General features: G+C 48.2%; 9 protein-coding genes across 9 annotated transcripts; 7 read left to right on the forward strand and 2 right to left on the reverse strand.

Moving 5' to 3' along the window:
• The first annotated feature begins 636 nt into the window (after positions 1-636).
• Positions 637-3,002, forward strand: F9C07_2287560 (putative norsolorinic acid reductase). Its single transcript, XM_041295196.2, has 4 exons — positions 637-1,228; positions 1,294-1,653; positions 1,728-2,182; positions 2,403-3,002. Exons 1-4 carry the CDS (start codon positions 1,124-1,126, stop codon positions 2,944-2,946), a joined length of 1,464 nt encoding a protein of 487 aa, XP_041151036.2. The 5' UTR covers positions 637-1,123; the 3' UTR covers positions 2,947-3,002.
• Positions 3,003-4,099: 1,097 nt separating this feature from the next.
• On the forward strand, positions 4,100-6,686 carry F9C07_2098185 (glycosyl hydrolase family 3 N terminal domain-containing protein; the record flags this gene model as incomplete). The annotated part of the gene is made up of 4 exons (XM_041295195.1): positions 4,100-4,461; positions 4,518-4,743; positions 4,807-4,969; positions 5,047-6,686. The coding sequence occupies 4 exons, from the start codon at positions 4,100-4,102 to the stop codon at positions 6,684-6,686; spliced, it is 2,391 nt and encodes a 796-aa protein (XP_041151035.1).
• A 123-nt stretch (positions 6,687-6,809) lies between these two features.
• On the reverse strand, positions 6,810-9,421 carry F9C07_2287562 (putative glucose-methanol-choline oxidoreductase). The gene is made up of 4 exons (XM_041295193.2): positions 9,016-9,421; positions 8,237-8,954; positions 7,690-8,128; positions 6,810-7,537 (listed from the first exon to the last, which is right to left on the reverse strand). Exons 1-4 carry the CDS (start codon positions 9,220-9,222, stop codon positions 7,090-7,092), a joined length of 1,812 nt encoding a protein of 603 aa, XP_041151034.1. The 5' UTR covers positions 9,223-9,421; the 3' UTR covers positions 6,810-7,089.
• A 1,801-nt stretch (positions 9,422-11,222) lies between these two features.
• Positions 11,223-13,211, reverse strand: F9C07_2098189 (glycoside hydrolase superfamily). The gene is made up of 3 exons (XM_041295192.2): positions 13,105-13,211; positions 12,633-13,053; positions 11,223-12,576 (listed from the first exon to the last, which is right to left on the reverse strand). The coding sequence occupies exons 1-3, from the start codon at positions 13,174-13,176 to the stop codon at positions 11,315-11,317; spliced, it is 1,755 nt and encodes a 584-aa protein (XP_041151033.1). The 5' UTR covers positions 13,177-13,211; the 3' UTR covers positions 11,223-11,314.
• Positions 13,212-13,543: 332 nt separating this feature from the next.
• Positions 13,544-15,139, forward strand: F9C07_13207 (putative MFS maltose permease; the record flags this gene model as incomplete). The annotated part of the gene is made up of 1 exon (XM_071507962.1): positions 13,544-15,139. The coding sequence occupies one exon, from the start codon at positions 13,544-13,546 to the stop codon at positions 15,137-15,139; it is 1,596 nt and encodes a 531-aa protein (XP_071367437.1).
• A 149-nt stretch (positions 15,140-15,288) lies between these two features.
• F9C07_1953900 (uncharacterized protein) lies at positions 15,289-17,772 on the forward strand. Its single transcript, XM_071508524.1, has 3 exons — positions 15,289-15,300; positions 15,407-16,291; positions 16,351-17,772. Exons 2-3 carry the CDS (start codon positions 15,543-15,545, stop codon positions 17,168-17,170), a joined length of 1,569 nt encoding a protein of 522 aa, XP_071367438.1. The 5' UTR covers positions 15,289-15,300; positions 15,407-15,542; the 3' UTR covers positions 17,171-17,772.
• Positions 17,773-18,195: 423 nt separating this feature from the next.
• F9C07_2287566 (cytochrome P450) lies at positions 18,196-21,025 on the forward strand. Its single transcript, XM_041295833.2, has 2 exons — positions 18,196-19,279; positions 19,327-21,025. The coding sequence occupies exons 1-2, from the start codon at positions 19,001-19,003 to the stop codon at positions 20,566-20,568; spliced, it is 1,521 nt and encodes a 506-aa protein (XP_041151031.1). The 5' UTR covers positions 18,196-19,000; the 3' UTR covers positions 20,569-21,025.
• On the forward strand, positions 21,026-22,301 carry F9C07_2287567 (putative urea hydro-lyase/cyanamide hydratase). The gene is made up of 2 exons (XM_041295832.2): positions 21,026-21,681; positions 21,746-22,301. The coding sequence occupies exons 1-2, from the start codon at positions 21,156-21,158 to the stop codon at positions 21,982-21,984; spliced, it is 765 nt and encodes a 254-aa protein (XP_041151030.1). The 5' UTR covers positions 21,026-21,155; the 3' UTR covers positions 21,985-22,301.
• F9C07_2287568 (putative glutathione S-transferase family protein) lies at positions 22,302-23,516 on the forward strand. Its single transcript, XM_041295831.2, has 2 exons — positions 22,302-22,970; positions 23,064-23,516. Exons 1-2 carry the CDS (start codon positions 22,410-22,412, stop codon positions 23,259-23,261), a joined length of 759 nt encoding a protein of 252 aa, XP_041151029.1. The 5' UTR covers positions 22,302-22,409; the 3' UTR covers positions 23,262-23,516.
• Positions 23,517-24,148: the final 632 nt, after the last annotated feature.

Below are 24,148 nucleotides of genomic sequence, written 5' to 3' on the forward strand. Positions count from 1 at the left end.
ATTCTTTAGAGTCTTTCAAGACCTGAATAATGCAGTTTGAGAAGAATATTCCCGGTGGAAAGTGGATACATGGTAGAACTGAGCTTTGCGCATTCTTTTCATAGATATTAAAAACAGTCTGCTAAAGAAGCCTTTCAATACATCTCCAGTCTTCTGTACTCAGGATAGAATAAGATAAATCAGTAGATAATGGCCTAGTATCATCGTTTTGTAAAATGTATTAATAGGTTCTAAATGAACAGCTTGATCAAAGCCCCCGAAGAAGCCATATCCTCGACAACGCAATAGCTGGATTTGCTTTCAGGGACTTTATTGCTCCTGAGAATCTCTTTTCCCTTCTCATAACTGCGGGTTGTTGCCACAAAGCTATGGCTGTAAGTTAGATTAATAGAAATTGTATGTGTAGGTTACAGAAACCACGATTGAGAAGGCAATCTATACATTGTCCCCCTAAAAAGACGAGTCAGAAACGGTAAAGCGCATCTTCAAGGACCTATCTGGAGCTGTAATTTGCCAGTCGCGCTTGCACTAATGCAGGTTGGTTATTCAAATATGATAATTGGACGACCCATGCTGGGCAGCGACCATTTCTTTGTTGCGGGGTTTCGGTGGTTGTCGTTGTCCAAAGGGGTTTTTGCCTAGCGTAGCCCCGATAAGGTGCAATTGGAATAGCGCTAAAACTAGTGCTCCAGATTAGTGCTCCTAACTCGGCCAATAGAATGGATAATGTAAGCGCCCTGCATTAGCGCGATTGGAAACCAATCAGAGTCAGTGAATCTCTGCAGGTCAACATTAGATACACCAGTGCTCCGTACCAAATGTTTGACGGAGACAGGATACTAGAGCCGGTATTTAGATAGCCAGGAAATATAAGTAGCTCTCCCTGCCTATCCTGTCTCCTCCGTTCTTTTTCTGACTCCTCTTTGCATGAAACCTTGACTGTGCTAGTGGGAACCTTTGTGATTGCCATTTTTAAAGGATCAGATATGGCAGAGAAAATGGAATATGTTCAGGATGTGGTCTCCTCTCCCGCATAATCGACGCAGGGCTTAGCTAACTGGATATCCAAAAATATAGACTTGGCAAATCTGGGCTCAAGGTATCCAAGATCATCTTAGGATGTATGTCATATGGCAGTAGTGAGTGGCAGAGTTGGGTTCTGAATGAGAAAGACGCTTTGCCTCTCCTCAAGCATGCCTATGATAAAGGTATCAATACTTGGGATACAGTATGGCGTTCAGGAGTTATTCAGTTTCTCTACATGCGTTGATCGGCTAATAATTCTCGCGATAGGCTGACATCTACTCTCATGGCCGTTCCGAAGAGATCATTGGTAAATTCCTTCGGCAGGAACGGATCCCTCGTGACCGTGTCGTTATTATGACCAAATGTTACTTTGGCGTGGACGACCAAGGTCGGCAGCCACCCAATCGCGCAACGATTCATAATGACGGTCAGGAATGGGTCAATCGTGTTGGACTGTCAAGAAAACACATTTTTGACGCGGTCGAGGCAAGCGTCAGGAGACTTGGAACATACATAGACGTTTTGCAGATCCATCGGTTAGATCGTGATACTCCCCGAAAGGAGATTATGAAAGCCCTTAATGATGTTGTTGAGAGCGGGAAGGTGCGATATATCGGTGCGAGCTCGGTAAGCAGATAGTAGACAATGGAGTGTATCTCACCGAGTGCATATTATGCCAGCTAACGGGCATGTGTGTCTAGATGGCGGCATGGGAATTCCAGTCATTGCAGAATATCGCCCTGCAGAACGGATGGCATCAGTTCATCTCCATGCAGAATTTACACAACCTCATTCACCGTGAAGAAGAACGTGAGATGATCCCGTACTGTCTTGACACTGGTGTCGGCCTCATTCCTTGGTCACCTTTGGCACGAGGTGTTCTAGCAAGGCCGTGGGACTCTCGATCCACCATCCGCGAGACTACTGATATGAGTCTCAAAAGTATCATCCGGGATCGGGAGTCTTTAGCCGATAAATCCATTATTGATCGAGTAGAGGAGGTCGCGCGCCGGAGAGGAATCACCATGTCACAAGTAGCAATTGCCTGGTCTTTGAGTCATCGCACAGAAAATCCCATCCTCGGCTTGAACAGTAAAGACCGCATTGACGAAGCTGTGGCTGCGATCGGTGTCCGACTAACAGAGGACGAGAAGCGGTACTTGGAGGAGTTATACATACCCAAGAGCATTCATCCGTCAGAGAGATGAACTGGAGGTTTCATTTATTATTGCGGCCTGTGGTTGGAGGAAGTCCTGACTAAAGGCCCTATGCGAGTGTCCCGAGGTCCTTGACCACTTATGGCGTTATATAAACTGCTATGACTAGAGACTTTTGCCAGCTTACCAGTTAGATTTCTTTTGCCCTCAATTGATCAGTCATATCGTGTTCTTCTTTGCCTCTGTATTAGCGGCATCGCTTGGAATTTCCGTCAATGTCAATTCTTCCAATCTTCGTGAGGTCTACCAGTTCCCAAATGGCACTTGGGTGGAGAATATTGCCCTAAGGTCTAATGGCAACCTGTTAGTAACATTGGTGAACATTCCAGAAGTCTGGGAGGTGTTTCCATCTGCGCAGCCTGGAGCCAGTGGGGCCCGTCTTGTTCACCATTTCACTAACGAAGGAATGTCCACGAGCATTACTGAGCACTCACCAGATATGTTTGCCCTAATTACCACGAATACCGTTTGGAAGATGGATCTGAATGCGGGCAGAGAAGCAAGCCAGGTCCGAGTAGCAACTCTGCCGGCCGGAAATCTCAACGGTATGGCGACACTGGACCAAGAGCTTGGTAGGGTGGCAATCTCCGACTCCGAATTTGGGCTGGTATGGGTCGTGATATACATACTGGAAAGGTCACGGTCATCCTCCGGGACGAAACCACATGGCGAATACGAAGGAAGGCCCATCGCTTCTATCTAATCTACGGATCCCCGGCCTCCTTGTTTAGACCCTGACCCGCTATTACCAATACGCTCTGCCCCGATAATGTTAATTATGTGGGGACCAAGCCGCTGCTACCCTTCAGTTGTATCAAGAATAAGATGTTTAGACGACATACTAGTGTGGGGTCCCTCATCCAACTGTAAACGCGAACCAGTCCGGCATCGGTACCGAGGCGAGAACTTATTCGTGGGGCTCACCACAGCCAAGAAATAAGCAGGTTGCATTAGCGTGTATCTACCATCCAATGAGACCTCTCATAACTTTAACCTTATGTCTCAGATAGCTCTGTTTTATTGCGCAGCGGAACGAAGTGGAGCTAGCGATATATGGACGGGTTTTCACCTTCTTGATTCGGATTGGCTGGATGGTTTGTCCATCAATCTGGCTTTTCATTGATTCTCAATTCACCCGGAACATTATTGACTACTAGTCCGCTTACTAATTTAGATAGCGGAAATTGGTGGCCATGTGACTATCTTGCTGCGGACATCTTTGGCAGGTCCTTGAGCTGACAATAACTAGTAGTAAGTGCGATGTACCTGGAGATTGTGGGGTAGCCCAGTTATCCCCGCAGGCTAGTTGCCCAATAAGCGAAGCCAGCCATTTAAACCAGCAGGCATTAGTATAATCTTCGAGAAGGTGGGTTATTGTAGCAATTTGGACAAGATATATCCAGCGGTGATGGGATGGATAGCCAGAAATATCCCTCCATAACCGCGTAAGGGACGACTGGATGTCCGTCTGCCAGTGCTGAAGAATGAACCAGCTAGTCATGTGTTATGTAATGAGCGCCCTTTCTGTAATACCAGTAGCCTAGAGTCCCATGTCCCACTTTGGCCTGAGATAGCTCGTCGTTTGTATCCCAAAACCATTATTACAAAAATTCTCCCCACGAGGCGTATCTGTACCACTGGTTTTGGCTTGTGGGTACTGTCCGAAAAGTGAATCTCAGCAATCGACTAGACTAATTATGCTTCCACTAATCTCCATGCCAAGTACGGTATACGAAGTGTTTTTTGGAACCCTCTGAAGCCACAGTGCGTGTGCTGGGTAGAAGCAGAAATATAAAGAGTGCTCTCTGTCTCAATGTCGAGAGCATACTTTCCAATTGATTGTTATTCATGTCAAAATGGTGCAATTAAAATCCTCCCTCTTGCTTCTTAATGTAGCAATCGCACGCTCCGCCCTCGTCTGGGACGACACTTACTTCTATGGCCAGAGTCCCCCAGTGTATCCCACGCCCAATATGTCCGGGGCTGGGAGCTGGGGACATGCATTATCCAAGGCCCAACACCTGGTGTCCCAGATGTCTTTGGAAGAGAAGGTCAGTCTCACCGGAGGATCTAAGGACAGCAGGAATGGCTGCGGGGGAAATATCCCCGCTATTGATCGCCTAGGGTTTCCGGGAATGTGTCTCCAAGACGGTCCCAATGGGATCAAAGGTGTGGAGCTTGTTAATGGTTATCCATCCGGTATCCACGTTGGTGCTAGGTATGATACTTGCTGGCGAACAACACCTGGGATTATTTGCTGACAGCCCATATCAGCTGGAACAAAAGCCTCGCTTATAAGCAAGCAAAGGCTATTGGAGGCGAATTTAGGCGGAAAGGCGCCACTATTGCCCTTGGTCCACCGGTTGTCGGTCCTCTTGGACGAATTGCGCTTGGGGGGCGTAATTGGGAAGGCTACACCAATGATCCATATCTTAGCGGTATTCTGGCAGCCGAAGCGGTTCGGGGTGTACAGGATAATGGTGTCATCTCATGTGCGAAGGTAAGGGAGCCACTCCACCACCTCTCTATCACTTATAAAATCAGTGTGAGTAACTTGTTGTAGCATTTCGTGGGCAACGAGCAAGAATTGCACAGGAACCCACGACCAGGAGGACCAGGGAACAGGACCGTTGAGGCCTCTTCCAGTAACATGGATGACAAAACCATGCACGAGCTTTATATGTGGCCGTTTGCTGACGTTGTTCACGCTGGCGTTGCAAGTGTTAGTAAGTTATAGTATTTCACTGCCCGTTTTCGCACTCTGCCTGCACATTGTTTTCTAATCATGTCCACCTATATGTAGTGTGTGCCTATCAGCGACTCAACAATAGCTATTCCTGCCATAACAGCAAAGCCCTCAATGGTCTTTTAAAAACAGAGCTTGATTTCCAGGGGTTTGTAATGAGTGACTGGGGTGCCCAGCATACCGGTATTGCAAGTGCATTGGCCGGCCTGGATATGGTCATGCCTTCTGGGAACAAATACTGGGGCGCCAAACTTATCGAGGCAGTGCGCAACGGGTCTGTACCTGAGTCACAGATCACCAACATGGCTACGAGAATTATGGCAGCCTGGTACCTTTCCAACCAGGACGACCCAAGTCTCCCGCCTGTCGGTGCTGGAATTCCCGCGGATTTTGAAAGGCAGCATCCAGTTATCGATGCCCGGGACCCGCACGATGAGAGCCTTCTCCTTGAGGGAGCCATTCAGGGCCATGTATTGCTGAAGAATGTCGACAACGCCTTGCCATTGACAAACCCACGTATATTATCGATATATGGGTACGATGCGAAGGCTCCTGATAGCAATTTTGCACAGGCGGGCTTGAATGACTGGACTCTAGGGCTTGAGTCACACGACTCTCGGACTGTTGTTTGCGGATTCGCTTCTATTGGGGGAGATTGCCCCGATTTCCCTCCCATTGCCATCAATGGAACCATAATTAGTGGTGGTGGCTCCGCAGCAGTTACGCCTGTGTATATTAGCAGTCCTTTTCAGGCATTGGAGGCCCGCGCACGCCAGGATAAGACACAGTTATTCTGGGACTTCAAAGGTACAGAGGCGGTGAATTCAGAGGCAGATGCCTGTCTTGTTTTCATTAACGCGGCGTCTTCTGAGGGTGTGGATCGACCAGCCTTGCGAGATGATTACTCCGATGGATTAGTCCTAGATATCGCTTCACGGTGCAACAACACGATTGTCGTTATACATAATGCCGGCGTCCGCTTGATCGATCAGTGGATTGAACATCCCAATGTTACAGCAGTGATATTTGCACATTTGCCCGGTCAGGACTCTGGGGAAGCCATTACCCAGATCCTATATGGTGACGTAAGCCCCAGTGGAAAGCTTCCTTATTCATTACCTCGGAATGAGTCAGATTATGGGTCGCTTCTCACCCCAGTAACATTTACAGACTGGGACCAGCTTTTCCCCCAGGATGACTTTGCTGAAGGTGTATTTATTGACTACCGAGCATTCGACATGAAGGGGATCGCGCCGCGGTTTGAATTCGGGTATGGAATGACATACACAACATTCAAGTACTCGAATCTTACCATCCGTTGGACTGTTGATCCGTCTGATTTGTTGGAGTATCCTGAGGGGCCTGTGATACCGGGGGGCAATGCTGATCTGTGGGAAGATATAGCTGCAGTAACGGCCGACATTACAAACACCGGTCAAATAGAAGCTGCAGAGATCGCACAGCTCTACGTTCAAATTCCTGGGGAGGGTCAACCTCTTTTACAGTTGAGAGGTTTTGACAAAGTGGCAGTACCTCCTGGCGAGACGAGAACTGTCGACTTCAACATCAGACGTCGTGATCTTAGTACTTGGGATGTGGCTGCGCAGAAGTGGAAACTCAGCGTTGGGGTCCAATACCCCGTTTTTGTTGGGTCTAGTTCCCGGAAATTGTTGTTAAACGGGACGCTCTATCTGTGAGAGCAGAGGCCTCTGTTCCCAGTTGTTCTGTTCCGCGGCCCTCGTGGCGCCCGGCTTCATATTATATAGATTGATTAGGGTGAAATCACATTGTTTCTTAACTTTCCTTCCTAAGCAAGCTTTGTCTTTACTGGTTTTAAGAGCGGCTAAGGCTCGTCTGTATACAGCTTCTAGTGCATGTAGTCGGAGACATCACCGTCAGTATTCAGCGTACCGCTATCCACTCTAAAGCAAATGAATTAAAAGGTTTCAGGGCGAAGTATTCCCATTTTGACGCTATACAACTGATGGTGCTTTGTTCGAAATGCTGGATCGTATACGGAGGGTGAGAATCATGGGTGATTAGGCAGTCTCTCCATCCTCGCCTCTTGTCCAATCAACATAGCTTGTGTAGAGACATCTTCTAACGTCTAATGTACTTGCTCTTCCATTCCTGCTTGATGAGGTCTGCTGCTCTTTCCGCGAATGCGTACACAGTGGCTTGCAGATTCGCTGTGCTTATAAGCGGGATAGCACTCGCATCCACAACCCTCAGGCCTTCGATACCATAGACCTTCAAATGAGAATCCACCACTCCGTCCTTCTCACGAGGCAGCATGGAACAGGTCCCCGCAAAGTGCCACATGGAGACTAAATTGTCCCGAGCATACTTCCTGGCAGCATCTAAGTCTCCCTGGAAGTCTGCATCTGGGTCTCGGAACTTCAGTGGCTGTTCGAGCAGCTCCCCAAGCTGAGGTGACTCTGCCAATTCCTTGATACGGAGCATGTGCCGTGCCATGACTTCCAGATCGAGAGGATTCGACAGGTACCCAGGATCAATGATTGGTGGCTTTTCAGGGTTGTTGCAGGTACTTGAGTTCTTTTCGTCAGATTTGATGGATTTACGGTTTTTCGAGGGCTCGGGGGGTATTGGAAGGTAGCATGTGAAATGTGAAGAATCAGGAGTAAAGAATACCTCACAATCTCTAGCAGGGAAGAAGAGAACAGAAACAAAATCACTTACATATGAACGCTCCCGCGGGAAAGCGGTTGAGAGAGCATTACTCCGAGCGTGACGAACTTTCCAAGCGAAGCAGCTGGAATAGTCCCGTCCTTGAGGTCTTTGGGATAATTCGTCTGCCCTAAGGCGGACAGGTACGCAGCTGATGGTTGCCTGGGATCAAGAACAGTGGTCTTGGCGATGTCATAATAGGCTTGTGTCGCCCTGTGCTGTGAGCTCTCAGGGGCGTCGTTCGTAAATAATGTCTGGAGAGCACTTCTGTCCGGTTCAGGAAGAGGCAAATAGGCGTAGGTGTGAACTCCGAGTGACGCTAGGGGCCCGGATTGCGTGGCAGCGTATTCCTGCATTGCCTGACTAATGGCTTCAGGCTCTTGTCTGACCAGAGAGTCCTTAGTCTCAAGTTCAGGCTTTGCTTGGAATGCGGTGTACAATATCATATGATCTAGAAGTAGTAGATGTTAGTTCCCATGCCAAATCGAGTATGTAGCAAAAGGAGAGACGGTTTCAAGTTATTTAAGAGCCGGTGCTGGATTGGAAGCTGTTGACATACCCTGAAGATTCTGCCCAACTCCAGGAAGGTCCATGACTATATCGATGCCATGCTGTTCAAGAAGTTCTGCTCTACCAACTCCTGAAAGTTGGAGGATTTTAGGAGATTGGAAAGCGCCAGCAGCGAGTATAACTTCACTCTTTGCCTGGACAGTCTTTGAGACACCATCGAGATTGTATTGGACTCCAATAGCTCTGGGAGGCTTGCTTTCATCGAACAGAACTCTCTCAACGAATGAGTTCGTAAGAACATGAAGATTTTGTCGAGACTCAGCAGGCTTATAATAGGCCGAGGCAGAGTTGCTTCTCTTACCCTCCGAGTCAATACTAGCAAGACAACTGAATGAGCCTACAGAGCTGTGGATGAACGGATCCCCGGCATTGTATTGCTCACTGCTGCGGAACAGTTCGGCCCATGCCCTGCGAATAGGGTGTGTCTTGTTACCAAAAGATGTTTGGATTGGACCTTTCGCTTCGTTCAATCCAGGCCAGTCCTCAATTGCCAGATTTTCTTTCGCATCCTGTGCTACAGTCGGACTGCTATAGACCTTAGAGAAATAGTCCTTTAACTTAGACCAATTCCATCCAAGGTTACCGAGTTCCTCCCATGCGTCAACAGCTCCTTTGAAAGGAGGAACAAACACGTGTGCATTCAATGAACTGGATCCTCCAAGTGCTTTGCCCTGGTTGAGACCAAGCACTCTTCCATTGAGGCCCGGCTGTACAAATAATGAATAAGCCCCCCCACACCCCTTTGATAGAGACAGAGTCGGTTCTTACCTGAGGGGAAGATTGGAATTTCCAATCAGCATCAGATCCAAGCAGTGCAGCATAAAATATGGGAATGTTCACGCGAGGATCTGCTGTCAGGTCGGCGCCTGCTTCAAGAACCAGGACAGAGATGCTGGGGTCCTCGCTGAGTCGAGAAGCATTCACCAGGCCAGCTGTACCGCCGCCAATAACGACAAAGTCATATGCAGTATCCATTCTGTACTGTGTGCAGACTTAGTTAAAGATTGGACGAGAGTATAAAAAGAAAAGAACTGCGAGCGTAGCAAGTAGTAACTTGTTAAGAGGCAAAGGAATACCCGGAGACGGGAGAGAGAGAGATATATAGTAGTACTAACTAAATGACCTCCTAGTATCGTAATAGTAAATAAAGAAATAGATTTTATCAATGCCACCTAACGAGATAATACTTAGAAATGGTATAATTAGCCCCACAAATGCCAGTTCTACCCCGCCCAAAAGTACTGGATCGACCGACCTCTCAATGCAGTTTAGCATGTCTATTATTTATATGGTATCCGTTTCAAATCACCAGCTTCTGTCCCACTATAATTTTCAACCCGCTAGTACTACAAGGTCAGATATATTACCGTATCCGGACTAGAAAATAAACTCGAAACTGGAGAATAGAGGACTGTATTGATGTATAGATAGGTTTAAACTTAGAGTACTTATAACTTGGGGGAAAGGGACTTCAAGAGAATAATGACAGACTAATGACCTGATAATGAGTTATACGTATAAAGGTGACCTGAAATACCGGCGGCGAGATGTCGGTGCTGATTGAGGGCATTGTATTGAAAAAGCTTTACTTACCGGGTGGCAGTAGAGCCTTGTAATATTGGGATCTTTGTTTATTATGAGCTAATGAGAATTAGTAGTTGTGCCGCCCAAAAGTGAACTCACAAGACCTCGAGATTAATTTAATGATAGTCTTGTTTAGGTAATTGTTCTCAGCCTTGTGCTCACACAGTCACATGAAATCCTAGAATCCCAGAATCCCAGCCTCATGCAGACGCCTAGACTATCCTGTGGCTCCCAACAATCACGGCCTTTATTTGGCCCCATGCATGAAACGTTTGACTACTCGGCTCCTCCGGGCCGGTTCTAACAATAACTTCCTCTTCGATCATCGTACCTTGCTACTAAGCTATATTAGTGGCACTGCCGCACTCTAGTCCCACTTAGGCCATAAGCTACCCTAACTCTTTTATTCCTACCAGCAACCCCAGCTAGTGCCCTCCCGAGTCCTCCCGAGTCCTCCAGAGAACCCAAGAGAACACCGTAAAGGTCCCCCCCCAAGGCCCCGTATACATCTGATGGTATTACTGGTACAATTGCCGGATGTATTACTAGACAGAATCTCAAATAGAGTCGTCAAATGAGGTCTGTACAGAAAATCTTTAGAATATCTCTATATATCAAAAAAAGGGGGGCGCCTCCGGGAGAAGACCTCTAAACAGAGACCTTTGTGGAAGAACTCCCGGGGGCACTCCAGGAAGCCTTAGAAACAGGATTTTCTAGTAGAATTACTAGCATCAGGGGCAAGCACTTGAACAAGGAATCAAAACGGATACTACTTTCCTTTCCAAAATTTAATACTAAAGATGGGTCTGCTGAGGTCAGCCGACCCAGGCTAAACCCGAATTAGATCTAGCAGAGAGGTACAGATATAGTATGAGAGAGGTAAAATTACCATGGCTATCTTGATCTTTGATTTCAAAGGCCGAGGTTGAGGTGCGTTGGGCTCTTGTTATAGATCCTAATACAGCTATTGCTTCTAAACTACTACTCACATACGACTATCCAAAGACAAATCAATCAATTAAAAATGTAGAGAAATATATATATCTTAACTTTGACAATGCCAGAAAAATGGACACATGGATGGTTCCCAGCCTGTTTTAGAATTACCCACCTGTCATACAACTCCACCTCTGAAGGATGGATAGATGTACGTTTTGTATATTGCATGAAATCCGAACTAGCCTTCGAGCTAGCCTCATATCACACTGAGTCGATTGCGGCTCTGGATAAATAAAGGAATAAAGGCAGTCAAGATCATGGATATTGGCACACAATGGCTTGCTAAGAGACACTACTTTACTTTTCCTATTCTCAAATTAGAAAATTGAACACATTCAGGTAGACAGCTACAAAGACAAAGATAGTGAGAATTATTATATTTATAACTCTTTCCCGTTCTTCTACTTTGGGCGTGGCTTTTTTCTAAGGTGAATCCATGCTCTGAGCCTCTGAGGTAAATAGGTCCAATATGCTGTCTAGTCCATCACTGTGAGATATAAATTCTACCCTCAAATGGTCGTAATGTTTCAGGCAATAGCTCCGCATAGTTGCTGACCAGCAGCTTCATTCCTTCTGTCGTCGTGGCCTGTGTAAATGGCTGGTTTTCTGCAGTGAAGTTCAATGCCACCAGTGCTTTCTTCTCATCCCTTGACTTGAAAAAGCAGAAAGTCTGCTGATTATCAAAATCCACAACCTCAAAGGCCCCATGAATGAACAATTCTCGGTACTCCTTACGCAGCCGTAGAACGGACCTCCAGAAGGATAGCACACTTTCCGGATCGTCCGCCTGCTTCTGCACATTGATTTCGGGGTACAAATCATGGGCGCGCATCCATGGCGTGCCCGTCGTAAAGCCGGCATGCGATGAGTCGTCCCACTGCATCGGCAGCCTGGCATGATCGCGTGCCAGAATCCGCAGTCCGTCCATAATGCGATCTTTACGTGTCGGATCGACACCTGCGGCGACTTGTCGCTCTGCTTCTTGGTAGTATCCGCGACCCTCAATATCCTTGTACTCCTCGACTGACCAGTCGCGTGGGGCGTTGATCATGCCGATCTCCTGGCCCTGGTAAAGAAATAATGTTCCCGTCATGGCCATCATCATCAGAGCTAGCATTTTGGCCGATCGCTCGCGGTGCTCAGGGGCATCTGACGCAAATCGAGACACTGAGCGACCATTATCGTGATTTTCGCAAAACGCCGTCGTCCACCCGTCGGTACCCTCAATGAAGGACTGCCACTTGGTCACGATGGATTTCATCTCCGTCAGCTGCCACGGGTTGAAAATATACTTGTCCTCCAAGCTTTTGCCCATACCAATGTGGCCAATATCCAGATGAAACACCATGCTGAGCTGTTTAGCGGACGCACCGACATACTTCAAAACATGTTCTGGGTCAGGTGTATTAGCCAGTTCACCGATGGTTACCACGTCCCCGTAAGGCTGCAAAGCATCGTCATACATCTCTCGCAGGAATTCATGGATACGAGGTCCGTTGCACCACATCTGGATTGCCGGCTGGATATAGCTTTTGGGATCAGTAACCGGCGCATCTGGAAAGTCCGTGTGCTTGCTGTACTTGTTGACGGTATCGACGCGGAATCCATCAACCCCCTTGTCCAACCAGAAGCGGACTGCACTGTCATAAATTGCCTTTCGTGTAGCCTCGTTGTCCCAGTTGAGATCAGGTTGCTCTTTGGCGTATAGATGGAGGTAATACTCCTGGGTATGTTCGTCCCATGTCCCTGGAAATTCGTTAGTTTGTGGTTTGTCTCTGAGCCTTGGGGAAAGAAATACGTACAAGTGCTACCGGCGAAATATCCGCGATAGTTAGTGGGGGGCAATCTATTGCCCTGTTCATCATACCGAGGCGGGCGCCAGAAGTACCAATCTCTCTTGTCGTTATCTTTGCTGCTGCGACTCTCTTGAAACCATTTATGCTGATCGCTAGTGTGGTTGATGACCAGGTCCAGGATCAATTTCATGCCCCGCTCATGACAGGCGTCTATAAGTCTCTCAACGTCTTCGACAGTACCATAAGCTGGCAATACATTTTCATAATCGGACACATCATAGCCCATGTCATGCATAGGAGAATCATACATGGGGGATAGCCAGACAACATCCACGCCCAGTGAGTGCAGGTAAGGGACCTTGGAAATTAGTCCGGGGATATCCCCCCAACCGTCTCCATTGGAATCTTTAAATGAGGCGGGGTAGACCTATTCGGTGGGTGAACGTCTTTTTCGTCGACAAATGTTGAAGGTTATTACCTGGTATACGGTGGCTTCCTTCCACCAGTTATTTTCCCCAGAAGGGACTGTATGTACGGCATGGGGCGACATGATGTCGATGTGAACCGGTGCGAAATGAATCTTGCTGCCGTCCAAGTCCTCTTTATAAGACACTCTACATATTGTTTGCTCCGACTAGCCTCCGGCTTGCTTCCGTACTGACTCCGTCTTGCCTCCGGCTAAGGCCCGGCATCTCCACCTCCCGCCAATCAGATACTCACTCTCGCGCTCTGTGGGGATCCCCAGATTCTCCATTTTTCGCATGTACCCCAGTTCTCCAGGGCTAGATTCTCGTCATATGATGAACTGCAGAGCATATAACTATCTACATCACCCATGTCCACAAGCTCTCCAAGCTTCTTCAATTTGCCGTCTAATGGAAAGCGTCTGAACATTGCTTTCGCACCCGACACCCACCATGACTACCCCAGACGCCATTGAAGCCAACGATGGTGCCCAGCGAAAGTCCTCGCTGGTGCAAGGCAAACGTGCCGCTCAGCAAGAGCAGTCTATGACCCTATGGCAGGCGATTCATTTGTATCCCAAGGCCGTTGGGTGGTCGGTTCTACTTTCCTCGACCCTCATCATGGAAGGCTACGATCTAGCCCTACTGAGCTCCATGTATGCCTCACCGGCATTCAATCAGAAGTTCGGGAGGCAAGCCAGTGACGGTAAATGGACCGTCCCAGCGTCCTGGCAGTCGGCTCTATCCAACGGAGCCCGAGTTGGCGAGGTAATTGGTCTTTTGATCAATGGTCTCGTCTCAGAACGACTCGGCTACCGCTGGACCATGGTCTCTGCATTAACAGCCATGATCGGTGTGATCTTTCTGTTCTTCTTCGCTGTCAACGTCCAAATGTTACTCGCAGCAGAGATCCTCGCCGGTATTCCATGGGGTGTGTTCCAGACTCTACCCGCAGCGTATGCGTCGGAGGTCTGTCCCGTGGTGCTGCGACCATACCTAACCACCTTCATCAATATGTGCTGGGTCTTCGGCCAGTTCGTCGCCGTCGGTGTAAACCGTGGCTCAATCCAAAGAGACGACCAATGGGCCTGGCGTATCCCATTTGCAGTACAATGGGCATGGCCGCTCCCTATTCTAATAGGCTGCCTCTTCGCCCCAGAATCACCCTGGTGGCACGTCCGTCGCGGAAATCTATCCGGTGCCAAACGTGCTCTGCTCCGACTAACCTCCAGCGACCCAGCCTTTGACCCCGATGCCACAATTGCCATGATTCAGCACACAAATGAACTCGAGATGTCTGCGACAAAGGGAACGCGATACAGAGATTGTTTCCAGGGCGTCAACCTACGGCGAACAGAAGTCGTTTGCGGTGTCTGGCTAGTCCAAACCCTCTGCGGCCAAAACCTCATGGGCTACTTCGCCTACTTCTGCGTACAAGCCGGCCTCCCCACCGTCCGCTCCTTCGACCTCTCCCTAGTCCAATACGCCCTCGGCGTCATAGGAACCCTAGGCTCCTGGTACCTAATGACGATAGCAGGCCGTCGAACCCTCCACCTCGCAGGCTTAACTAGTCTCTTTACCCTTCTTATAATAACAGGGAGTCTTTCCTTTGCACCAGACTCCAACAGCGGCGCAAAATGGGCCATCGGCGTCATGCTTATCATATTCACTTTCTGCTACGACTTCACTATTGGGCCCGTAACATACTGTCTCGTCTCGGAATTGTCATCAACAAGGCTCAAGGCCAAGACAATCGTCCTAGCAAGAGCAGGTTACAATATCAGCAACATCGTTGTCAACGTCTTGACAAACTATCAACTGAATGACACGGCCTGGGACTGGAGCTCAAGGAGTGCGTATTTCTGGGCCGGAACTTGTTTAGTCTGTCTGGTCTGGTCGTTCTTTAGAATGCCTGAACCTAAGGGCCGAACGTATGAGGAGCTAGATGTGCTTTTTGAGCAGAGGGTTTCTGCACGCAAATTTGCGGATACGGTTGTGGACCCTTATGCAGATGCTGTTGAGGTTAGGGTTGATTCTGCTAAGGAGTAGGGGTTTGCCATGTCGCTTTTGCTATGGACTTTGTAAATATTGAAGCTGAATACGACTTCCATTTGTATCGGTATCATGTGTGCAGTTGTAGTTGTTTTACGTGACGGATTGTTTGGATGCGGTTAGCTGTGTATACCTTTTACTTCTGGTTTCCTTCCTAGGTAAATAATGTGAGTAATGGGGCCGTATACGACGACTAAAATGACTCACTAGCTTATATCAGTCTTTACTGCTTATCTTACATCTTCTCCATATCACGTTACCTAGACGCACTATATGAAACCCTAAAACCAAACCCAAACCTCCATCCAACCACGATTAAATTACCTCGGTTCAATAAATCTCTTGGCACGACGACTCCATCCCTTCCGCTCCAGCCAGTTTAATCCAACCGATTCAAACCATGCCGCGTGAAACCATCCCCCAAGCCTGCGACGCCTGTCGTCGTCGAAAAGTAAAATGCACATCGCACCGTCCATGTAGTCCCTGTCGATCAATGGCGCTGGTCTGCCGGTCAACCGGTTCTCGACGCAAGAAAGGGCGACAGGGTCGTTCAGCTAATGTATTGTATGAATTGAAGACAAATACAAACTCAGATGCAATTGACGAGAATCAATTGAGTGGTGTGACACCCGTCGAAAGCCCCAATGACATACCGCCAACGGGATATGTGAAGAGGTCTGGATTGTTGAATGACGGACTGGTGCAGAGCTGTGCTGCGTACTTCTATTCTCGGATGTTAGGGACGGTACCGATCTTGCATCCTGATAAATTCCAAGAACAGGTGGAGCGCATGGACGAATGTCCGCATGCGTATTGCCTTGTGGTGGCGTTTTGTGCCTTCGTCTTGACTCAGACGGGGTATCTTTCCTGTCATCAGGGTACGGGTCCGGATATGGGTCGCGCATTGTTAGACGAAGCGATGGCTGCTCGACGGCATTTGGATCCGTTTTCTGCGCCTATTCGGCTCGGTATTACCATCGCATTTCTTTTATATGGGTGCCATATTGGATGTGGGAACCAGCGTCAAGCTTATTACTTCCTGCGTGAGGCCACCACGTTTTATACGGCTGATATGTTGGACCAGTCTGGCGATGAAGACGAACCTTGTTTCTCAGGGAATCTGTTTTGGTTGTTGTTGATATCTGAACGGTTAGCCCATAACCACACGGTTCATACCTATTGTCCAACATTTACTGATAGTAAGATAGTGCCCATGCAATCCGCCGGCGACGTCCAGTAACACTGCAAATCACAAGCACCAGCCCCACCCTAGACACATCACCCATAGACCCCTTCTCCCTCGGCTTCAGCCATCTAGTCGACCTCTACCGACCCTTCGACGAATCCTTCCTCGCAATCTGGAACGGTAGCCAACCAATCTGCACCCGGGAATCCCTCGTCCATCTAGAAGAGCATCTCCAACGCTCCGTCCCCGCAGACCTCGACCTCCCAGATATTCTCCTGGCCGATCTCCGAGTCTCGCAGCAATGGCTCCGCACCATGATCTGGCAACTTGCCACAACGGCAGGCTTCCTGTCCAGCACGCCTACCCACCCAAGTCTCGACTTCCGGTATCCCTTACAAATCGCCCGGGACTTGTCTCTGGCCACCTGGAAGCTTTCTCGGGAGAGTATGGAAACGCATGGGGTCGGGTTGATAGAGAAGATTTTTGAAGTGGCGTGTACGTTGACGGATGTTATGGCTTGTTTGTCCTCGACGGGGTTGAGATCTTCCGGGTTTGAGATGGGACCTCAGGATTATTTGAAGCATTTGTGTTCGTTGGTGCATTCGTTGCACGGTGGGAGAAAAAGGTTTTTGCCGTTGTTGATGGCCAAGGTGGAACATACTTTGCCGGCCATGGTGATGCCTATTAGTAGGCATCTTGGATTGGAGGACTTGGGGAGCTTTGATGAGGGGGAGAAGAAGGGGTTTGATGCTGTGGGTGATGTTGAGCGGGATTTGAATTGGGCGGAGATGAGTCGGATTGGAGATATGACGCCGGATATTTATGATACTTCGCTGTTATGAAACTTTCAAGCCTAATAGCTGATTTGGCATGGAGTAATGCATGGAGTCCCCATGACAAGTTCTAGGGTCTGTTTCCGTTGGATTATACGTGGCCCACAAACCCCTTCATGGTAAATGAGGCGGACCATAACGCCCCAAAGTGTCCTTCATCTACCGGGTCAATAGTCACATGGCTGTAGCTCTTCAAAGACACCATGAGGGTGAAGGCCTGCAGTGTCTTCGCCTTTCCCGGTGTAGTAGTAGATATTCCCGACAACAAAGGGTTTCGACAGGCTGTCTAGCCTTATCCATGGTGCACAAAAAACTCTTCTGCAAGGTGGAGAGCCATAGATCTGCCATATAACTTCGCTTGTATTAAACCTTTGCATTGTTTCGCGATCGTCGTCAGTGCAAGTGATTCATCACTTTCGTCACCTCAAAATCGTATAATGGATTCAGAGACTATAGTCATGGACGGTGCTCGTAGAATTTGACCGGCCCATAAAACTCATCCCTTCTGGTCACCGTTTCCCTGATAATACCGTTCAGGTGAAGGCAGTGACACAAGGCTCGCTCATTAACTCCTCACATCAACTCTCGCTTGGTATCTTGGAAGATGCGCCGTGAACCACCCTTCTAGGGGTAAACCCATGCACGGGTAAAGAAAGAATATAAGACCTACTGTCTGTCCCATCTAATCATCGATCCAGCTGCATACGGGCAAAGATGTCAAATTTAAAGAAATATTTCTCTGGCCATACATTACGGAAGAAAACATTTTAAACAGGGTACCATAAGGGTCTGCAGACTAGAAAGAAAAGGCAAAAAAAGTAGCAATCCGAAAAAAGAAAAAAGGGGAAAAAAAAGAAGAAATGGAACTTGAATGAAGATAAATAGAACAAAGAATATAGACTCACGTCATGTTTATAATAACTTCAGAGTCTAGGAGCATCTTACGAATAACCATAGATAACATATTTAATCCAGGGATAAGATATGAGGTCTAGAGCCCAATTGACGATCTGTAAACCGTCTTCAAATTCACATTAGGCCTACAAGTAAATATAGAGGCGAGATTAGGAATATATGACAAGGATAAACAGTATCGCATGCCTATGGACCCGTTAATGTGGTAGTAATCGAGATAGCCACACTCAGATTGGCCTCGAGTGTGATGTATATTGACCAATGAGAAAGCAAGAAAGGTATCTCCTACATCTATCACATGGTGGCCTGTGGAATCGAAATGTTACATCGCGCTGCAAGGCCACGTAGCGGTGCAAGTGTTAGGGCTAAGGGACGCCCCGCAGACATCCCGCCCCTACTCCGTATGGCCTGGCCACTTCTCGTCGGCTCATCAATTCCTCACCCTCTTCGGGCTTTCTCCGCTGGTGGTGGACCAAAACATCTGAACGGTCGGGGATGTGGACCTTAGGCGCACAGGTCATCGCCAAGTCTGCAACAGGGTGTTAGTCAATCTGACAATGGGTGTTGATCCCTCCGAGCGTCCCACCCAACTAGCCATGCTAACATAATATTGCCACGAGGCTTATGTGGCTAGAAGCACAAATTTTAGGTAAAGGATGTATTTCTAGGCTTTCAATTGGTAGAACCTCGCACAGCAAAGCGTACTTGGGCTATTTAGGGCCTCTCACTGCACTAGTAAAGCCCCAGGTGGGGTTATGCAAGGATGCGAAGGTATCACCTGTGCTATATAGGCACCTGCTAAGAGTGGGATAAGACTGGTGGCGTGGAAAGAATTGTGCTGCGCTTTCAAGGGTTGCGACCGAAAAGTCTCTCGCTCGATTTCTGTTTATCACCAGGCATTGGATTCTTGCTATATTGTGTACAATGATTGACGCCGCGAGTGTTGTTATCCTGATTATCGGCTTGATTGTCGCTCGTCTTGTTACGAATAGGTTCCGTCTGTCTGGAATTCCTGGCCCCTCGCTGGCAGCCTACACTCGACTGTGGAAGCTGTACAATGCGTGGAAGGGCGACCACCATCACACGGAGATTGCCCTTCACCGGAAATATGGCTCTTTGGTACGCATCGGGCCTAGACATATCTCAGTGAGCGATCCTAAGGCCATCCCCATAATCTATGGCGTCAATAAAGGCTTTACCAAGGTAGGTGAATTCGCCAGTCCTTTTGATTAAGGAGTAACCCTTTCCAGACGGCTTTTTACCCAATTCAATCCATATCATGGGATAAGAAGCCTCAAATGAACCTCTTCTCCACGCGAGATGAGCTTTTCCATCGTGATCGGAAGCGCCCCATCGCCAGCGCGTACAGCATGACCTCTATCCTCGAAATGGAGCCTGCCGTCGACTCATGCACCGAGCTTTTTCTGTCTCAGATCCGCAAGATGGTGGAAGAAAAGGCGCCAATTGACCTCGGAATGTGGCTGCAATACTACGCGTTCGACGTTGTGGGCGAACTGTCTTTTGCCCAGAAGTTAGGGTTCTTAGAGAAAGGCGAGGATGTAGACAACATGATTGAGGCAATCCGGGGAATGCTTACATATGCCATGATATGCGGCCAGATCCCGGAGGCTCACAAAGTTCTTCTCGGGAACCCTCTCTTCCCCATTTTGCTCCCTCAAATGGAGACATGGAACCAGGTGGTCGTATTCACCCTGAAGGCAATAAATCGGCGCGCCTCCTTGCAGCGCGATGGAGATCTAGGAAAGGACGAGATAGACGAAGCCATTGGCGGGAAGGATATGATGTCTCGGTGGCTGGCAATCCATAACGCTGACCCGACCCGGCTATCGACAAGAGACCTTATGGTCCACCTATCGGCAAATGTCTTCGCCGGATCCGATACAACTGCAATCGCTCTTCGCTCAATTCTCTATCATCTCATCTGCCATCCGGACAAAATGGCAAAGGTGCGAGCAGAGATCGACACAGCAGACCAAGAGGGGAAACTCAGTAATCCGATCTCCTACCAGGAATCAAACACCCATCTTCCGTACTTCGGTGCAGTCATGAAAGAGGCGATGCGGTTGCATCCATCTGTTGGAGGGAACCTCGAGCGTCATGTACCGCCACAAGGCGTCACTATTTGCGGTCATTATATCCCAGGCGGTACAAATGTTGGTATCAACCCCTGGGTTGTTCACCGAGATCCGATTGTCTTTCCTCAGCCGGACTCCTTCATCCCCGAGCGATGGCTGGACAGCACTCCAGAGCAGCTGAAGGAAATGGAGAAAGCCTTTTTGAACTTCGGTGCAGGCTCGCGATCGTGTATCGGAAAGGCAATCTCCCTGATGGAGATGCGGAAGATTCTCCCTCAGCTACTGCGCGAGTTCGATATCCACTTGCATCAGAACAAGTCATGGAAGACGAGAAATGTATGGTTTGTGCAGCAGGAGGAGTTCATATGCGACTTGACACCAAGGGTGCGTTCGTGATAGGGTTTCGCAGGGCTTTAGCCTGAGCATGTCAAATTCGATTTATCTTCCGCTGATAGGCACCCTGTACATTGTTCTACATGAGGGTAAATGGTAATAGACATGCATCTAGGGCTGTCTAGGTTTCTAGCTTCACGTCCTGGCAGATAAATGTCATTATCTCCTCGATTGGACGTAGAGGTACCGTCAATAGTTAACCAACATAAATGACGTAAGCAGAGACCGGTGCATGAAATGCATAAATAGTGATGTCATCGCGGGATAGCAATGTTCCGTCCCGGATTATCTGTTTTGGGCAGTAAATTGGAGTGGGTCTAGAATGGTCCATAGATCTTCGTCCCATATCCATTTCTCATCCACATCAATGCTGTTGGCAAGCTATCATCAACACGGAAAAGATACTTTAGGCGCCGTTTCTGTGAGTCACATAAGTGCAATTTGTCAGCTGGAAAAGCATCAAGGACATATAAGGATGCGACATCGCCCCTGTTAATGGAGCCATTCATGAATCAGAGAGAATCTCATTGAGCATCGGCCCTCAACACACGCAGGACAATCTTCCCACAATCTCCGCAGAACTTTTCAATATGTCCTCAAATCCAGAAATTGAATATGGTTTTACTCCGGTAATCTCTTCCGCAAGAGCCCTCCTGTCTGCGGCGAAGCCATCCACTCCAGCGCCTTTCATTTCTGTAGCCGATAATCCCATCCCCAAAACTGCCTTGGCGCAGCGCATCGATCTCTATGCGCGCAGCCAACTGCCTGAGCCCACATACAATCATTCTCTGCGGGTCTATCACTACGGCCTCGCGATTAAGCGGCATGTGTTCCCTTCCTGGTCTTTCACGGATGAGACCTACTTTCTCTGCTGCTTGCTACATGACATCGGGTCCACAGAAGAGAATCTGAACAAGACGAAATTAAGTTTTGAGTTCTATGGGGGCTTTCTAGCGCTAGACGTCCTTCAGCATGGTACTGGGCCATTCGGAAACGCAGTTGCCCCTCGTGACCAGGCGGAGAGTGTCGCTGAAGCCATTATCCGGCACCAGGATCTGTGTGAAGAAGGCAAGATTACTGCAGTAGGTCAATTGCTGCAACTGGCCACTATATTTGGTAAGTCTTAACTCATAACAGTGTTGTCGCTTCCGTCCGGGTAACTTACACTTGACCTACACAGATAACACTGGTGCTTACGCCGACCTCGTCCATCCGTCGACCATTGACGAGGTGTCACGGCGTTACCCGCGTAAGCAATGGAGCACTTGTTTTGCTGCAACTATTCGCCGGGAGAATGAGCTTAAGCCGTGGGCGCATACCACAACTTTGGGGGAGGAAGCCTTCCCGTCGAAGGTTCTCGGTAACTCCCTGATGGAACCATACGAGCAATCCGACAATCTGGAACCGTATATATATTAGTGGAATCTCGGTGGATGGAAACAACGTGTTTGGCTAATTTTCTGGTATATGATAGGGAAAGGCAAAAACAACGATGCGAATTCCGTACAACTTTGAGACGTGCCCTAGTATCAATCACTACAAACTGAGTATTCTGTATTTTTATTTTTTAAATATTATTTCTATAACACTGCCTATATGGACGATTCCTGTATAGAATATTTCATATGACCTCGTATTTGCTGCACAATATACGACACTCGGACCTTTAAAGATTTCGTCATCGGCATGACTTCATGCATGATGCCCCGCACCCGGAGTTAAAGTCAGCCCCCGCTCTTGCTTACTACTAATAGTTACTTGACTTGATGAACCTCTCTCTTTCCCTCCGTCATTGAACCTCCCCATATCTCACTAGTTCTATCTTGTAACGAAAAGCAATCATAATGTCGCAGCGCTCAAATGGCCCGTACCGACTCATCTATTGGCCCACGATACCCGGTCGTGGAGAATTCATCCGATTGGCCTTGGAGGAAGCAGGAGCCGACTATACCGACACAGCACATGAAGAGAATGGGGTGAAAACCGTACTATCACTCATCGATCAGAACTTTGTGGGCGATCAGTCTGGCCTTCCACCGTTCGCGCCGCCCATTCTCGAGCATGGCGATCTGCGCATCAGCCAGACACCCAATATTCTGCTCTACCTGGCCCCGCGGCTCGGTCTGGCGCCGGATGGGGACGCCATCTATCATGTCAACTCGCTCGCTCTCACAGCCCTAGATGGACTGAGTAATGAGCCCCATGACACTCATCATCCCATTGCCGTGGAACTCTACTATGAGGATCAGCTGGAGGAGAGCAAGCGGAGATCGGAGTCCTACCGGAAGAACCGTCTGCCGAAGTTCCTATCTTACTTCGAGCGGGTGCTGAAGCCCCAGGCGGCGCAGGGTCGTCCGTGGCTGTATGGCGAAACGTTGACATATGCGGATCTTGTTCTTTTCCAGGTACGTCGTGATCCATCTCCGGGAATTGCTAGTTGAAGCGTACCCATTGAATCAGCTTATTTGGCAGGGGAAATCACTAACCGCATACTACAGGGTATCGATGGTCTCAAGTTTGCGTTTCCTCGAGCGCTTAGCAGACTGGAAAAGTCGGGTGAATATTCGAATGTGTTCAAGCTCTACGAAACTGTAAAGAACCGGCCTCGCATCAAGGAGTATCTTGCCAGTGACAGGAGACTGGAATACTCACAGGGTATCTACCGACACTATCCGGAACTGGATGATGCTGAGTAGCTTCGGACTCTATACCTACTATTTCCTTGAGACAAGGGAATTTTGATGGCGGGTTCATAAACCAAAGTTGAGTCAAGAATGACGAATATTAGCATAGAACTCCACAATACGCCGCATGCCTGTATGTACTGGTGCAATATAGTTTTATGTCTCTAGTCAAGACGATTTCGCGGCCGTAACTACGACTTTAGGAGATAGCAAACAAATTATTGGTTTTTCAATGAGATGGAAATAGAAATATCGTGAAAGTGCCCTATGTGAAGATAGATGACTTGAGTGTAGTATAGTCAAGGCCTTCTTTCTCACGCCCCAAGCGCCAGCCACAACTAGAAGTGTCCTTGACTAACAACGAGACGTTTAACCACTACATATCGGAATCCCTCTACACCACCAGATAGGATTGACAGGAACAAGGAATATGTCCTCAAAAGCAGTTACGTTTCATAACAGGGTATTGCTGTCGTATTATACCCCATAAACCCTTACCTCGGACATGGGGTATGTGCAAAGTGAATGGATTGACTTAGGGCTGAGAGAGACCACCCTTGTACGGCGGACTACAACTGCAAGTCGGTCCAATGTCATATAGCTTTTTCTTTCAAACACGGTTGGCATATCTCAAAATGATAGTCATACTACCACTCACTTTCATGCTCATATACAACCGTATATCAGGTATTGGATTTTCGGAGGTTAGAAGTGTTGGAGTCCATCGGCAGACGACGCGATCATCGGGTATCGGGATGTGGACTCGGAATGTGGACTCGAAACAGTGTGACTTGGACCCATTTTACACTACTTACAATTACTCCATAAATGGAAAATCTCTATTAGGGTTACGTACTGTGTTATGGTAGTATCATTACCTGAAACCACTAGGTATTTTC

This window comes from Aspergillus flavus, chromosome 8 (assembly GCF_009017415.1).
Source record: "Aspergillus flavus chromosome 8, complete sequence".
In the NCBI taxonomy this organism is placed as follows: domain Eukaryota; kingdom Fungi; phylum Ascomycota; class Eurotiomycetes; order Eurotiales; family Aspergillaceae; genus Aspergillus; species Aspergillus flavus.